General features: G+C 42.0%; 1 protein-coding gene across 2 annotated transcripts in view; it reads right to left on the bottom strand.

Moving 5' to 3' along the window:
* The window catches only part of Plcb1 (phospholipase C beta 1), a 711278-nt gene that overhangs the window by 168629 nt on the left and 524576 nt on the right, over positions 1-18073 (bottom strand). For both annotated transcript variants that reach the window (NM_001077641.2, XM_017591467.3), the window contains exon 11: positions 8776-8933. In NM_001077641.2, the coding sequence (NP_001071109.1) occupies positions 8776-8933 (158 nt within the window). The remainder of the gene's footprint in view (positions 1-8775; positions 8934-18073) is intronic.

The raw sequence follows: 18073 nt of genomic DNA, 5'->3' as shown, positions 1-18073 counted from the left end.
CTCCTCTGTGGCCCCTGGCCACAGTCTTTCTTACAGAGCCTAACTAATTGAAACTAGACAGAGCAGAGGGCTAAAAGGAAGAAAGGAAGTGGCATATGGAAATAAAACCATAAAAAACCATATTTTCCCCCTCATTTAAGGTTATTAAACAATTTCAGAGTGGTCGGTTTCAGGAGTCAATATAACTTTTAAAGATTTTGGTCAGAATTTGAGTCAAACTATATTAAATGTGTTGTGAGATTAAGTGAAGATTAAGTGTAACTTTTCTTTATGGTGTTGCAATCCAATTCTTGAAAAGCCAAATAAAAGCAAACCATGCTTGGAATCCTACAATCGAGAAGCACAGGCAGAGGCAGGAGTTCAAGTCCAGCCTATGCTATAGAGGTGGTTGTTTTTAAAACAACAACAAAAAATTCTATAGAAATATCATCCCACTTGCATTGCTGATGACATCAATGGCACAGGACACATGGCTGGTGCCTGGCACAGTAGCTTAAACCAGAAACAGACAGACAAACAAACCCATTTCTCTGAAATGAATCTGGTCTAGCCTGAAAACCCTGCTTTTTTTGGCTATTCCATTACTGACACCTGATTTATTTGGTCACATCTCAAGTACCCTGGAGTTAAGACTAATTTTTCTAAATTTCAATATTCTTTAAAAAAAATCACAAAGTGGTAAAAAACCCAAGTCAGCGCAGACAACAGCTTCATCCAGATTATTCCCTGGGAAGCTAGCACCCCTGATGTTCTCACTTAATGAACCCATATAGCCCCTGCCAATGGTTCTTTGCAGGATTGTAGACAGAAATCTGATAATCTGGCTCAGATGTCCATATACATGGTGGGTGGCAAAGTCCGTTACAGCATGGGATGGATCCAAGGGTAGAAGGAGAACAATAAGACCGAAACACACCTGAGTCTTGCTCAAGAACGACTTCAGATCCTCCTCTGTCACTAACAGTTGTGGTCCTGCCTCCTTGGCTAATAAAGTCACAATCATTGGATTCTTTCTGTTCTTGACAACATCCAATCCACCACAGGGCACCACTGCTTCCTTTAACCATCTTCTAAACCATCCAATCAATCAGAACCCATCCTGTCAGCAATACAGGGCAAATACCCACCAGGACAGTATAGATCCCCACGACAGAAACCTTCCTTGTTCATGACCAAAACAAATACACTTACTAGCCATGTGATGTCAGAGGTCTCTGGTAGACAGACACCATGTTTTAAACCTAGCATCATAGATGAGGGCATTTACATGATGCTCATTTTGCCTCTAAAACCCTGAACTCACAAATGCATTCAAGCTTAAAAGTTTTTAACACAAATGTGCACAAAAAGTTTGGGATTTTGGAATATTTGGGTTTTTGGGTTTTTGGTTTATGGGTGTTCAGCCAGTAAAGTCTAAGAAAATCTTTCCCAAACTGATAAACTCGGCAATCTGAAAGACATCTGATGCCAGGCATTTCTGATAAGAGACACTCAAATGATACCATAATTAAATGGTAGCAAATGAATAAAGCAAAGCTAGAAATATATGAAACAAATTTCACAAATCTCCCAGCATGGAGTGAAAAATCCAAAACAGAAAAATAATGCAGACTACAATATGTAGCAATATTAGCCAATCTGTGCAACTTTTGGGGTCACACTCTTTAGGATTGTCCTCGAATGTGGATTGCTTTAAAATGTACAAAATAGTGTTCACTGCGATGCTCAAGGGAGCTCTTAGGACAGGGCAGATCACCATGGGAATGGCTACACGAGTGTGTTTCTGGGGTTCTGCTTCTTTTTTTTTTTATTAACTTGAGTATTTCTTATATACATTTCAAGTGTTATTCCCTTTCCCGGTTTCCGGGCAAATATCCCCCTCCCGCCTCCCCTTCCTTATAGGTGTTCCCCTCCCAACCCTCCCCCCATTGCCGCCCTCCCCCCCATAGTCTAGTTCACTGGGGGTTCAGTCTTAGCAGGACCCAGGGCTTCCCCTTCCACTGGTGCTCTTACTAGGATATTCATTGCTACCTATGGGGTCAGAGTCCAGGGTCAGTCCATGTATAGTCTTTAGGTAGTGGCTTAGTCCCTGGAAGCTCTGGTTGCTTGACATTGTTGTACATATGGGGTCTCGAGCCCCTTCAAGCTCTTCCAGTTCTTTCTCTGATTCCTTCAACGGGGGACTTATTCTCAGTTCAGTGGTTTGCTGCTGGCATTCGCCTCTGTATTTGCTGTATTCTGGTTGTGTCTCTCAGGAGCGATCTACATCCGGCTCCTGTTGGTCTGCACTTCTTTGCTTCATCCATCTTGTCTAATTGGGTGGCTGTATATGTATGGGCCACATGTGGGGCAGGCTCTGAATGGGTGTTCCTTCAGTCTCTGTTTTAATCTTTGCCTCTCCCTTCCCTGCCAAGGGTATTCTTTTTCCTCATTTAAAGAAGGAGTGAAGCATTCACATTTTGATCATCCGTCTTGAATTTCGTTTGTTCTAGGGATCTAGGGTAATTCAAGCATTTGGGCTAATAGCCACTTATCAATGAGTGCATACCATGTATGTCTTTCTGTGATTGGGTTAGCTCACTCAGGATGATTATTTTCCAGTTCCAACCATTTGCCTATGAATTTCATAAAGCCGTTGTTTTTGATAGCTGAGTAATATTCCATTGTGTAGATGTACCACATTTTCTGTATCCATTCCTCTGTTGAAGGGCATCTGGTTTCTTTCCAGTTTCTGGCTATTATAAATAAGGCTGCGATGAACATAGTGGAGCACGTGTCTCTTTTAGATGTTGAGGCATCTTTTGGGTATATGCCCAAGAGAGGTATAGCTGGATCCTCAGGCAGTTCAATGTCCAATTTTCTGAGGAACCTCCAGACTGATTTCCAGAATGGTTTTACCAGTCTGCAACCCCACCAACAATGGAGGAGTGTTCCTCTTTCTCCACATCCTCGCCAGCATCTGCTGTCCCCTGAGTTTTTGATCTTAGCCATTCTCACTGGTGTGAGGTGAAATCTCAGGGTTGTTTTGATTTGCATTTCCCTTATGACTAAAGATGTTGAACATTTCTTTAGGTGTTTCTCAGCCATTCGGCATTCCTCAGCTGTGAATTCTTTGCTTAGCTCTGAACCCCATTTTTAATAGGGTTATTTGTTTCCCTGTGGTCTAACTTCTTGAGTTCTTTGTATATTTTGGATATAAGGCCTCTATCTGTTGTAGGATTGGTAAAGATCTTTTCCCAATCTGTTGGTTGCCGTTTTGTCCTAACCACAGTGTCCTTTGCCTTACAGAAGCATTGCAGTTTTATGAGATCCCATTTGTCGATTCTTGATCTTAGAGCGTAAGCCATTGGTGTTTTGTTCAGGAAATTTTTTCCAGTGCCTGTGTGTTCGAGATGCTGCCCTAGTTTTTCTTCTATTAGTTTGAGTGTGTCTGGTTTGATGTGGAGCTCCTTGATCCACTTGGACTTAAGCTTTGTACAGGGTGATAAGCATGGATCGATCTGCATTCTTCTACATGTTGACCTCCAGTTGAACCAGCACCATTTGTTGAAAATGCTATCTTTTTTCCATTGGATGGTTTTGGCTCCTTTGTCAAAAATCAAGTGACCATAGGTCTGTGGGTTCATTTCTGGGTCTTCAATTCTATTCCATTGGTCTATCTGTCTGTCTCTGTACCAATACCATGCAGTTTTTATCACTATTGCTCTGTAATACTGCTTGAGTTCAGCGATAGTGATTCCCCCTGAAGTCCTTTTATTGTTGAGGATAGTTTTAGCTATCCTGGGTTTTTTGTTATTCCAGATGAATTTGCAAATTGTTCTGTCTAACTCTTTGAAGAATTGGATTGGTATTTTGATGGGGATTGCATTGAATCTGTAGATCGCTTTTGGTAAAATGGCCATTTTTACTATATTAATCCTGCCAATCCATGAGCATGGGAGATCTTTCCATCTTCTGAGGTCTTCTTCAATTTCTTTCCTCAGTGTCTTGAAGTTCTTATTGTACAGATCTTTTACTTGCTTGGTTAAAGTCACACCGAGGTACTTTATATTATTTGGGTCTATTATGAAGGGTGTCGTTTCCCTAATTTCTTTCTCGGCTTGTTTCTCTTTTGTATAGAGGAAGGCAACTGATTTATTTGAGTTAATTTTATACCCAGCCACTTTGCTGAAGTTGTTTATCAGCTTTAGTAGTTCTCTGGTGGAACTTTTGGGATCACTTAAATATACTATCATGTCATCTGCAAATAGTGATATTTTGACCTCTTCTTTTCCGATCTGTATCCCCTTGACCTCCTTTTGTTGTCTGATTGCTCTGGCTAGAACTTCAAGAACTATATTGAATAAGTAGGGAGAGAGTGGGCAGCCTTGTCTAGTCCCTGATTTTAGTGGGATTGCTTCAAGTTTCTCTCCATTTAGTTTAATGTTAGCAACTGGTTTGCTGTATATGGCTTTTACTATGTTTAGGTATGGGCCTTGAATTCCTATTCTTTCCAGGACTTTTATCATGAAGGGGTGTTGAATTTTGTCAAATGCTTTCTCAGCATCTAATTAAATGATCATGTGGTTTTTGTTCTTTCAGTTTGTTTATATAATGGATCACGTTGATGGTTTTCCGTATATTAAACCATCCCTGCATGCCTGGGATGAAGCCTACTTGATCATGGTGGATGATTGTTTTGATGTGCTCTTGAGTTCGGTTTGCCAGAATTTTATTGAGTATTTTTGCGTCGATATTCATAAGGGAAATTGGTCTGAAGTTCTCTTTCTTTGTTGGGTCTTTGTGTGGTTTAGTTATAAGAGTAATTGTGGCTTCATAGAAGGAATTCGGTAGTGCTCCATCTGTTTCAATTTTGTGGAATAGTTTGGATAATATTGGTATGAGGTCTTCTATGAAGGTCTGATAGAATTCTGCACTAAACCCGTCTGGACCTGGGCTCTTTTTGGTTGGGAGACCTTTAATGACTGCTTCTATTTCCTTAGGAGTTATGGGGTTGTTTAACTGGTTTATCTGTTCCTGATTTAACTTCTGTACCTGGTATCTGTCTAGGAAATTGTCCATTTCCTGAAGATTTTCAAGTTTTGTTGAATATAGGCTTTTATAGTAAGATCTTATGATTTTTTGAATTTCCTCTGAATCTGTAGTTATGTCTCCCTTTTCATTTCTGATTTTGTTAATTTGGACACACTCTCTGTGTCCTCTCGTTAGTCTGGCTAAGGATTTATCTATCTTGTTGATTTTCTCAAAGAACCAACTTTTGGTTCTGTTGATTCTTTCTATGGTCCTTTTTGTTTCTACTTGGTTGATTTCAGCTCTGAGTTTGATTATTTCCTGCCTTCTACTCCTCCTGGGTCTATTTGCTTCTTTTTGTTCTAGAGCTTTTAGGTGTGCTGTCAAGCTGCTGACATATGCTCTTTCCTGTTTCTTTCTGCAGGCACTCAGCGCTATGAGTTTTCCTCTCAGCACAGCTTTCATTGTGTCCCATAAGTTTGGGTATGTTGTACCATAATTTTCATTAAATTCTAAAAAGTTTTTAATTTCTTTCTTTATTTCTTCCTTGACCAGGTTATCATTGAGTAGAGCATTGTTCAATTTCCACGTATATGTGGGCATTCTTCCCTTATTGTTATTGAAGACCAGTTTTAGCCCGTGGTGGTCCGATAGCACGCATGGGATTATTTCTATCTTTCTGTACCTGTTGAGGCCCATTTTTTGACCAATTATATGGTCAATTTTGGAGAAAGTACCATGAGGAGCTGAGAAGAAGGTATATCCTTTTGCTTTAGGATAGAATGTTCTATAAATATCCGTTAAGTCCATTTGGCTCATGACTTCTCTTAGTCTGTCGACATCACTGTTTAATTTCTGTTTCCATGATCTGTCCATTGATGAGAGTGGGGTGTTGAAATCTATTATTGTGTGAGGTGCAATGTGTGTTTTGAGCTTTAGTAAGGTTTCTTTTACATATGTAGGTGCCCTTGTATTTGGGGCATAGATATTTAGGATTGAGAGTTCATCTTGGTGGATTTTTCCTTTGATGAATATGAAGTGTCCTTCCTTATCTTTTTTGATGACTTTTAGTTGAAAATTTATTTTTGATATTAGAATGGCTACTCCAGCTTGCTTCTTCTGACCATTTGCTTGGAAAGTTGTTTTCCAGCCTTTCACTCTGAGGTAGTGTCTGTCTTTGTCTCTGAGGTGTGTTTCCTGTAGGCAGGGTCCTCGTTGCGTATCCACTTTGTTAATCTATTTCTTTTTATTGGGGAGTTGAGGCCATTGATGTTGAGAGATATTAAGGATAGTGATTATTGCTTCCCGTTATATTCATATTTGGATGTGAGGTTATGTTTGTGTGCTTTCATTCTCTTTGTTTTGTTGCCAAGACGATTAGTTTCTTGCTTCTTCTAGGGTATAGCTTGCCTCCTTATGTTGGGCTTTACCATTTATTATCCTTTGTAGTGCTGGATCTGTAGAAAGATATTGTGTAAATTTGGTTTTGTCATGGAATATCTTGGTTTCTCCATCTATGTTAATTGAGAGTTTTGCAGGATACAGTAACCTGGGCTGGCATTTGTGTTCTCTTAGGGTCTGTATGACATCAGTCCAGGATCTTCTGGCCTTCATAGTTTCTGGCGAGAAGTCTGGTCTGATTCTGATAGGTCTGCCTTTATATGTTACTTGACCTTTTTCCCTTACTGCTTTTAATATTCTTTCTTTATTTTGTGCATTTGGTGTTTTGACAATTATGGGACGGGAGGTGTTTCTTTTCTGGTCCAATCTATTTGGAGTTCTGTAGGCTTCTTGTATGTCTATGGGTATCTCTTTTTTTAGGTTAGGGAAGTTTTCTTCTATGATTTTGTTGAAGATATTTACTGGTCCTTTGAGCTGGGAGTCTTCACTCTCTTCTATACCTCTTATCCTTAGGTTTGATCTTCTCATTGAGTCCTGGATTTCCTGTATGTTTTGGACCAGTAGCTTTTTCAGCTTTACATTATCTTTGACAGTTGAGTCAATGATTTCTATGGAATCTTCTGCTCCTGAGATTCTCTCTTCCATCTCTTGTATTCTGTTGGTGAAGCTTGTATCTACAGCTCCTTGTCTCTTCTTTTGGTTTTCTATATCCAGGGTTGTTTCCATGTGTTCTTTCTTGATTGCTTCTATTTCCATTTTAAATTCCTTCAACTGTTTGATTGTGTTTTTCCTGGAATCTTTCATGGATTTTTGCGATTCTTTCAGGGATTTTTGCGATTCCTCTCTGTAGGCTTCTACTTGTTTATTAATGGTTTCCTGTGTTTCCCTAAGGGAGTTCTTCACGTCTTTCTTGAAGTCCTCCAGCATCATGGTCAAATATGATTTTGAAACTATATCTTGCTTTTCTTGTGTGTTTGGATATTCCGTGTTTGTTTTGGTGGGAGAATTGGGCTCCGATGATGCCATGTAGTCTTGGTTTCTGTTGCTTGGGTTCCTGCGCTTGCCTCTCGCCATCAGATTATCTCTAGTGTTACTTTGTTCTGCTATTTCTGACAGTGGCTAGACTGTCCTATAAGCCTGTGTGTCAGGAGTGCTGTAGACCTGTTTTCCTCTCTTTCAGTCAGTTATGGGGACAGAGTGTTCTGCTTTCGGGCGTGTAGTTTTTCCTCTCTACAGGTCTTCAGCTGTTCCTGTGCGCCTGTGTCTTGAGTTCACCAGGCAGCTTTCTTGCAGCAGAAAAGTTGGTCTTACCTGTGGTCCCGAGGCTCAAGTTCGCTCGTGGGGTGCTGCCCACGGGCTCTCTGCAGCGGCAGCAACCAGGAAGATATGTGCCGCCCCTTCCTGGAGCTTCAGTGCACCAGGGTTCCAGATGGCATTTGGTGTTTTCCTCTGGCGTCCGAGATGTGTGTGCAGAGTGCAGTCTCTTCTGGTTTCCCAGGCTTGTCTGCCTCTCTGAAGGTTTAGCTCTCCCTCCCACGGGATTTGGGTGCAGAGAACTGTTTCTTTTCTTTCTTTTTTTTTTTTTTTTTGGTTCTTTTTTTTTTCAGAGCTGGGAACCGAACCCAGGGCCTTGCGCTTCCTAGGTAAGCGCTCTACCACTGAGCTAAATCCCCAGCCCTGAGAACTGTTTATCTGGTCTGTTTCCTTCAGGTTCTGGCGGTGTCTCAGGCAGGGGTCCTGCCGCTCCTGGGCCCTCCCCCACGGGAGCCCAGAGGCCTTATACAGTTTCCTCTTGGGCCAGGGATGTGGGCAGGGGTGGGCAGTGTTGGTGGTCTCTTCCGCTCTGCAGCCTCAGGAGTGCCCACCTCTGGGGTTCTGCTTCTTGATTTACATGGAAGATACATGAGTACACACAGTGACCTTAAGATGTACCGGGGGTGGGGGGGGAGCAGCACACACCTTTAATCCCAGCACTCAGGAGGCAGGTCTCTGAGTTCAAGGCTAGCTTGGACTGCTGAGTGAGTTCTCAGACAGCCGGGGCTACCTAGAGACATCCTGCCTCAAAAAAATGTAGCAGCACCGCACATATTCTTAATTTTAAGTATGTTTGACAAATAGTAAAACACAAGAAAGTAACGAGTGGACAAAAACAAATGGACAAAAATCTTGGATCTTTCCCATGTAAGTTTCCTTAGAATTTGGTTAGTTGGACAAGCTGCTGCATTTTAGCTTCTGAATTGAAACACAAAGATGATTCTTGGCCCCTGCACTTGATTGTAACACCCAGACAGACATTATCTGAGAAAGCTTTATTCCCATGGTGCCAGGTCTCCCAGCTGCCTTGTAGCAAGCCCCTTACTCTACCTTGAAGGATATTTCTGTTGTCATGGTGAATCCATGGGTGATGACAGGCTCTTCCTCAGCGGTCCTGCCCTTCCAGCAGTCCAGCTCCACACAGCGACATCCAGACAGAAGCACCTGGCGATACATCTCTACAGACGAGTTCCCAGCCAACTGGCCAGCTGCAAAACAAAGCCCAGAATCGTCCCTTGAGTCAAAGGAAGTAGAGAGGGGGGCGCCATCAAAAGCTCTTTACATGAGGCAGCCTGGGTGGCATCAGGGCTCCCTAGTGGTGAGTTGGGAGTGGAAGACAGGAGAGAGGAAGCATATTGTAACAAGGACACACGCGCTGTGACTCAACCACAGGCCTTTGTAGTCAACGGTTCAACTTGACAAAATAAACTGTCTAGCACGTCTGTTATACAAGAATCAGAATCCATTCTGGTTGGAAATGACACAGAACAGCAAAGGCACCAACATTTCCCAAGAGAAGACATAGAAAACAGAAAACACAGGTCTGTTCATGGAAGACACTTAGTAAGTGAAGACCACACACTCCTCAAATTGGTGTATAATTCTAATTCATATCAAATTCAACCTGATATTTTGATTCTTCTGCCTACAGAAATTAGGATTCTGACCCAAACCTTCACAAGGGATTATAAAAGATGTTAGTTAGCAACCAGGCATCTTGACTACCTGCCCCAGGGATCCAGGGACAGCAGGATACATCATCACCAGATGCCAAGATGCAACACATTCCCACTGGTACCACAAGTTACATATCCTCCCTGAGCATGCCCTACATCCCTTATAAAAGGCCGGTCTCTCTTTTCTCCACTCTCTTCTTCCCTCCACCCTTGTCCACAGGCAACCTCAGGATAGCCCCTCCCTAATAAACCTCCCATGTGAGATCTGCCCCATGGTGTGACTTTATGACACCTTTCCTATAGATCGTATGGGGAAGCAGTGCTTAATTAGCCAAAGTAATCTTGAAAAAATATTAACAAAGTTGGAAGAATCACATTTTCCAGTTTTAGGATTTACCACCAAGTTATAGTAATGAAGATAGTGTGGTGCCACCACAGGAAGAAACACACAGGTAAATGCAGTGGAAATGAAGGTTTACAAAAATACCTTCTGTTTATGGTCAACTGACTTCCAACAGGGTTACCAATACAGCTCAGTACAAAAAACATTAGTATTTTCAATGAATTAGCCTGTGCCACCAATAGGACAACCAGATGCAAAAAGTAAACAAACAAACAAACTGGATCTGTTTTTCACACCACATAGAATAAATTAACGCAAAATTGATCAAGTGCCTAAAAGAGCTAAAAGAATTTACGTCTTAGAAGAAACATAGGAAGTGGTGGTGGCTGTGCACAGCCAACATCCAACAGCCCAAGCAGCAAAAGGAACAATAGGCAAACTTTATAAGATTGAAACTTGTGAAATAACTCAGTGAAGAGCTGAGATAACTTAGTGAAACTGTGATGTAGCTACTTAGGGCTAAGTGGGCTCCACCCCTGCCAGCATAATTAGTTTTGGGCCCTACCTCCCATCCCATGTCCTTGCCAAACGGTGATATTTGAGGGAGGGGGTAGTATGCCAATTGCCCCTCCTTAGGAAATACCATGTGAGAGAAAGAGAAAGCACCACAGTTGCCCCTCAACACGTTAATACCACATGAAATGATAGCTCTAGGTCAGACAATAGGGAGGAAGGAGGGGTAGCAGCGTCCTTTGAGGGAGAGCTATTCCCTCCTAGTAAGCCCAGCTTGTGTAGGTTTACTTTTTGTTTTTTCTTCCTTTAATTTTCTCTTTAATTAGATGTTCTATTATGTGATTTAATTAGATTTTCCGTTATGTGATTTTTTTTTCTTCCATTTTTGGTCAAAAGAATGGACTTGAGTTCACACCTCTGATCCTAGGTGGAGATGAACCTTTCTAAACTGGACAAATATCATAAGGTTACTATGTGGCCAAGAGGCTTTCTAGTAAAGAAAAGAAAAAGATACACCTAGTCCACTCCCTTCAGAATTAGCACACATGACTATATTAATCACCTGGACAGAAAACACCCCCCTGGAAAAGCGGCTGCTTCCATAGATTTTAGAAAGTGTTTGGTTTTGGACCCTGGGACAAGGTGAATAGTTTACATACCAAAGCAGATCAGGCCTCCGGGTTCTCATTGCATCCCTACCTGGCATACCTTGCCTCCCATCTATAAACTTTCCAGCCCAGGGGCTGGACTGCTATTCCTCAGATATTCTTCTCTATATAGTCCAGATATTTTGGTCTTTCTCTCTCTGTTCTCCTCTTTGCCTCTAGGTTCTCATTGCATCCCTACCTGCAAACCCGCATCCCTGTCCCTGTCCCTCTCCCTCCCTTCTTCCTCCACCCCTCTTTCTCCCTCTTTCCCCTTGGTGACTTCCCTGGCCTTGGTCCTTGTTGCTGGTAAACCTGCCCACCTGAGAGCAGCTTCCTAGTAAACCTGCCTTTAATGTCATCTAATCCGGGTTAAATTGGCTCATTTCTCTGGCGGTGGAGAAACAACCTGTCTGAAAACCATACAAAGCCTACCTAAGGGTGGAGAGTGGCACGTGGTCCCTCTGCTGTTGCTCTCCCAGCTGGGGGCTGCTTCCCTTTGTCCTTTGCTAGGTACCTTGTAATAAGTTCCACCATCTTCTAAATTGTGCTCTCAGTGACTTGTCTGAATTCTGACAAAAGTCACCTGTATCGGACACCTGAGGAGAGCTGGTGAGATTAGACTGTGCTCTGTGTTAATTCCATACGGTATAAGAGGTTGGCCTCAGGTTGTGTCTTGCCCTGGGAGACTGCATTTTTACAAACAGCCTTTACTCCCATTTAAGAGCAGATGGGAAGGTGGGAAGTCTCTGTATCTTGATTAGCAGGTGAATTCCACCATATGTCCAGCACCACCCATGAAGCAGGGAATGGTATACAGCTTATTCTCAGTGATGAGCAGAGTGCTGCCCTGGGAATTTATTGCCTTGAATTGGGGCCCTATAAACAGATGTGAATGTCAAAATCACATCAGTTACAACAGGCACTAGAATCTGCTGAACACATCAGATTGAGAAAAGAATACAATGGTTGGGCCTCATTGACACCATGATGACAATAACTCTGTTGACTTGACCTGGTGTATGCTCCGGGGACAGATTGGCAGAGAGCACCCGACTATCTCAGGGGCTTTGGTTTGATCAGTCTCCGCTGCTCAGGCAGTATGTCTGACTTGCCATCTGCCCATTCCTTCACATGGACCTGGCCTTGTGCTTTATCTTTGTCACTTCCGTGGCCCTGCATCTCACCTGGGCAGCGTGACTCTCATGGACTCTCTCTGACTCTGTGTTTGACTCCACATCAGCACCTCTAGCATAGTTCCTACAGCGCTTGCTTCCTGACTCCCATATAAACGCTCTTTACATTTTATCGGTCATCTTCTGCCTCTTAATAAGGTCCCTTGAACTCCTTAAACTCTAAAGAGACCTCTTCACCCCCCGTATCCCTTCTGTAACCTCTGTTTATACCTGTACACAGCTACATTTGCTGCGTGATAAGCAGACATGATCTGAGAGTTAATATTCTTAATTAAGATTGGAATAAAAGGAGTGCTGATTGCCAATGTCCAGCCATCCAAGAAAATCAAGACTACTTGGCAAACTGCAACCAACAAAACTGATGTAGCTTGTAAACTGATTGTAACTTAATAATTCTGGACACTGTGCAGAAACACAAATATGTCTGTCTACGTTCCTAGGAAGGGGACTCATGACAAGAATCCAGAGTGATATCTTTGTCACAAAGTTATGAAATTGTGACAATAAAAGCAGATGAGAAGTCTGAGGGCAGAGGCCATGGCTTAAAATATTATATATTCATTCACTTAATGAGAATGTGTGTGCATGAGTATATGTATGTGTACCATGTGTAGGGTTAGAAGGCAGTATCAAATCCCTTGGAACTGGAGTTGAAATGGTGAATTATGAGCCACCATCTATTAACAGGGACATGAACGTGTTTCCTTTGCAAGACCAGTAGGTGCTCTCACCCATGGAGTCATCTCTAGTCCTGGTGGTCACTGGTTACTTGATAGAACTGCTTAAAAAGGATTAATGATAAATAGGTTTGAAATAAGTCTATTACCAAACATACGAATTGGAGTCTTTGATTTCCTTTGATCAAAAATTTCTTTGATCAATACTTTATGTTTTGTTTTATTTATTTATTATTTATTTATTTACTAATTTATTTATGAGTCATAGTCTTACTCTGTAGTCTAGGTTACCCCACTCAAATTAAAATACCTCCTGCCTCGCCTTCCTTAGTGTTGGGAGTACTGAATGTTTTTGCCTCTTTCCCCTTGGATCTCTTTTATAGCCAGTTGTAGCATGTTGATAAAAACTGTCAAAATGACCTTGAGATGGACAACATCTGCCCTGTGGAGACACACAGGGGAAAGAAAATGAGATTAGGCCAACTGGCTTAATTTTACTTTTATATGCATGGCACACTACCAGACCATCAACAGAACAAAAGGACAACACTCTTCCACTCTTTGGTGCTAGACAGCTCTAGAAAAGGCACCGGAAGGCTGATTAAGTGCATTTGCATAATCATCTGTCTTTACTAGAAAAATAGGACATTTAAACACACAAATGTATCTGCAAAAACAAAAATGCTGACAGAACAACCTGGGAGACTCCTGATGCTGGATAATCTATTTGCCATTTATAATTGCCTCAAAGTTTATTGTCATTGTGAAACTGTTCCCATGTCTGGGAACATAAAAGACAAGGGGTGGGGGAGGCAGTGAAAAATAACACTGTTATCATTTCTAAACCTTTAAACTATAGGAAGTGAAGAATTGAAAAAAAATCATTAGATTGATTTATCAAAAGGTTTGTTCCTGCATAAAATAGGGCAGATCTCCATGTGTGCTGTTTTTGTGATTTTATAGACTTTAGAATCCCTGTGAGATAGGCATCTACGCATGCATGTAGGAAATCACATCAATTCTTTTAACTGAGGTGAGAAGGCCCACCTCGGTGCCCAGCATCTGTGATGGCTGTTCTTGGTCATCAACCTGACTACATCTAGAATTAATTAAAACCCCAAATGGCTGGGCACACCTGTGAGGGATTTATTTATTTTTGGCTTGACTGGATCATTGGAGGTGGGAAGATCCACTTCTAATGCAGACCTTTAAGGTGAGAAGGCCACACCTCTAATGGAGATCTTTTCATGTAGGAAGGCTCAAGTCTAATCTGAGGCACACCTTCTGCTGGAGCCTATAGAAGGTCATGGAAGAGGGAAGCTCACTCTTTGCCTACTTCCTCTCTCCCTTGTTAGCAAGACCATTCATCCCTTCACTGGCAGTAGAGTTCTTAGGGATTCTGGCCTATACTGAAGACCAGCTGAGACAAATAGTCTTGTGGACTGAACAACTACTGAATTCATGGGCAGTCATTGCTGGGCTGGACTACAGCCTGTAAATCATTCTAGTAAATTATATAATACACACACAGAGACCACTCACGCGCGTGTGTGCGCGCGCGCGCACGCATACACACACACACACACACACACACGTATAACTCTGGTACTCTAGATTCTAGAGAATCCTGACTAATGACACTCCACACTCACCCCTCTATTCTGATAGTGGTGACCATGTGATCAGCTGCCTCAAGGTCCTGCCACTCTGCCTTCCTTACCATGTTTAACTCTGCCCTTGATCCGTGACTCAGGATAAACCCATGCTCCTTTCAGTGACTTTTGCCAGAGCATTTTATTACAGCCACAGGAAACTTAAGACAGTTGTGTGAAGACTGTGAAAGGTGTGTCACTGATGACATTGATGTTATCACACAGTGTGATTTCTGTTTACGCAGTCAATACTTTGTTAAGCTGTCTATTTTTCTGATGTGTAACGCTGCATCTTCCTCTTGTCTCAGTTGGCAAAACCTGGACAAGTTCTTCTGGGCACTCAGAACTTTCTCACTCCTTTGTCATAAAAGTTATCCCACTTTTACCCTCCACCCCAATATGGTTTCTCACAAATATATTGTCTTCCTCTTTATCTCCCTCCTTGATGGCAGCTGATGAGATTTACAGCTTTCTCATCTAGATCTCTGAGTTATTGTTTTAAACTCTAATAAAATTGTTCTCAAGCTTTCTTCTGAGTCCATACTGTTATTAACATGACCAAAAAGCCTGAGAAGGGATGCCTAATTTTTCTGGCAACACTTAGCACACTAACTGGAGTACCCCCACATTTGTGTAACTATCAAATGCTACAGATTGCTTGGTCCTCTCAGACTATTCATGCCATGGTTGTGGAAAGATGGATTGTTGTAGGGCCAAAGCCAAAATTATCCAGGACTCTTTTAGAACCTTTGGTAGCCATAGACCTTTACTTTGTGTATGACTGTCTGTGTGTGGGGGTGGGGGTGAGGGTGGGGGTGAGGGAGGGGGACTAGAATCACACTAGCCCTGATTTCAACCTTTCCGCCTCAGTTCCCTAGAGCTGTAGGCTAGTTTAGAGTTACATCTTCTTCTCTATCCGATCTCACAGGCTGCGTGCGACTAGTTGATACCAGCATCTCTAACCAAACAGTAGAACTCCAGCCTTCATCACCCGTAATGTGATGCATTCCATAAGATAACCTCTGAACCCACAGCAGAGATCACTGCCTTACTGCACCCTGCCCCGTTAGGCTCCCATCAATGTTCCTGTACTTGGGATGTCTGCTGATTGACTTCCCTTTTGTTTGGTGACTACGAAAGTTCATCCAGTCTCTTCTACAGTGAACCAATCATTCAGGGTCTCTGTACCTGGGGCAGGCTTACTCATACCTGACTCACAACAGTGTTTTCTTGTCTCCGTCAAAACAGAGACATTATTTTATGTCGACAGTAACTAAGTAAAACTGGAGTACTTTGTCATAAATGATTCAAGGTACACCTGAAAAATATTTCTGTGAACTGGCTTGCCAATACACTTGTCATTCAATAATAATTAGAAGGAATCGAATGTACTTTCTCAGTGTGGGGTTTTCAAGATGAAAATAACCCGAAAACACTGCTTGGGTTTACCATACAGCGCCTACAAGACTGCAGAATCCCTCCAAAGTAAATGTCTTGCTCATTCTTAAATATTTAAAAAGAAAAAAAGGAAGTCTTTAAAGAAATCCCAGAGAAAACCTATATCCCCATTATCCCATTACTTGGAATTGGAATTCCTATTGTGTTCCCTGGATGTGATATAATTTCCATTCTTCCCTTTTTTTTCTCCCTAAAGTCTCTGGTTTATTTCATTTTCTTCCCTGAAATTCTTTACCTCTCTTCATAAACCATATCCTCCCACTGCACTGCCATGTGACTGGGCCTAAGCACTACTGATATGTCCTGAGCCATTCAACCCTTGGTATTTCAGAAACTATTCCTTGACCTTGTCTCTGCTTGACCACGTGTACTCTCTAACTTTGTGACTGCCCTCTAAGCTGCAGTTCCTTCCCAGATGGATGTAGAGCGGTGCCTCAAGTCACTCTACAGTGGCTCCTTTGCCTTGGCTACTTGTGGCAGTGCTAGTTACAGTCCCTGGGATTTGGATTCTGCTTACCAAGGCAGCCAGGAACAAAAGACTTGAAACTGGAAATCACCAACTTCTCTACTAATACAACCTTCTGAGAAATTCCTCATGCTTTAAAGCATGGCATGTAGCTGTCTACCTTTATGTTTATCATTGTGTGATGTTTCCCTTCACCTCCAAAGGATCCCTTCCAGAATATGATGTGCTTGTTAACTCAGCAGTCTCCTGTAAACACTGTCACCTTCAATAAGTGGAGATGGGCACAATTTTTGCCTACTTATAATTCTTTGCCACTCTGTCAGGGCATATGACCTTATGGCTGCATGTATGGGAGCAGCCCAGGTGACCAAGAATATATTGAATTCATCAGCTGTTGTCCCACTAGGAACACAAAGCTCTCTTGATTATAGATTCAAGTGATATTAAAGGCCTAAGCAAGACAGCATGGAAGGCTCCCTCTCCTGAGAAAATCTATTTCAGCCTTAAGCCTTACTGTTCACAGACATATCATCAGGTCTGTGTATATTCCCCAACATGCTTTCTGTGGGAGGCACTGGTTACTGGGAATGCAAAATATAAGGCACACCCTTAACCTTATCACCTGGCAGGGGAGTGGAATACGAAATATGATGGTTCCTGTTTACCATGGATTTTAAACTCTCCTCACAATCTTACACTTACTTTCTCTTTCTTACATACCATTCAAACAAACCATTATTTAGGTTATAATAGGCTTCAGGGACCCCTCCCAGCCACAGAAAAGAAATCTCGAATCTCTTCATTCTGCCAAGGCAAAATTCCATCCTCAGAGGCCAGAATGGCCTCAGCTGTATGGCATAACTCGGTGATACATGGTAAGAATAATGGAAAGACTACTGGGTGGACTGAGAGGATGGGTTTGGGGGTCCTCTACACACTCTTACAGAGGGTCTTAAGTCAAGGACATTCACAGAGGTAGGTGTGGATATCGGTCATAGAAAGCCCATGCTAAGGGTGCACAGTCAACCTGAAATCATGAAAGACCCAAAAGACAGGGAGTAACTGATGACACTCATGAATTTCCAATTGAGTCAAGCCTTGGCTGCTGAGGCTGTGCTGTGTGGGTATAAATTCCTCATTCTTTAAGTCACTTAGACAGTATCCAATCATATGCAATCACATTCTGCCACAGGAACCCCAGCTCTTTTAATTTATCTTCATTTTATAAAGCAGCCAAGGTAAGAGTGTCATTTAAAGGTAAATTGAAGTAGGGATTGTTTATTTCCTAAGTTTATTCCACCACTCAATTTTCTTAGGTCTGTGTGTAACTAAAAAATGTTAAAAGCTTGCAGATGCTACAGTCTAGCGACAGGGAGAAGGATAAAAGAAGGGGGTGGGTGGACTCAAGTCTTGGGTGAATAATGATTGGTTTATAAGGGTACCACTGGGCTTTTTCTCCAGCCAAGAAAGTATATGGGAGAAGAGAATAATTATTCTAGATCTTCAATGAGATAATTCAATCCATCAGATTATTGGGGTAAGTAAATCTTAATTTAATACTTTTCAACATTAACTCTCAAATCCTGCATTTTTTTCTAAGTGGGATAAGGATATTATAAATTAGGAAATGATACAGAATAAAGCTGTGTTTATATAGAACCATTGTCTCCCAAATTCTTGGAGATTGGAGAGTTTTATGAGCCAGCTAAGCTGTAGGTTGAAA

This window comes from Rattus norvegicus, chromosome 3 (assembly GCF_036323735.1).
Source record: "Rattus norvegicus strain BN/NHsdMcwi chromosome 3, GRCr8, whole genome shotgun sequence".
Taxonomy (NCBI): domain Eukaryota; kingdom Metazoa; phylum Chordata; class Mammalia; order Rodentia; family Muridae; genus Rattus; species Rattus norvegicus.
This window is presented reverse-complemented; position numbering and strand designations above follow the sequence as displayed.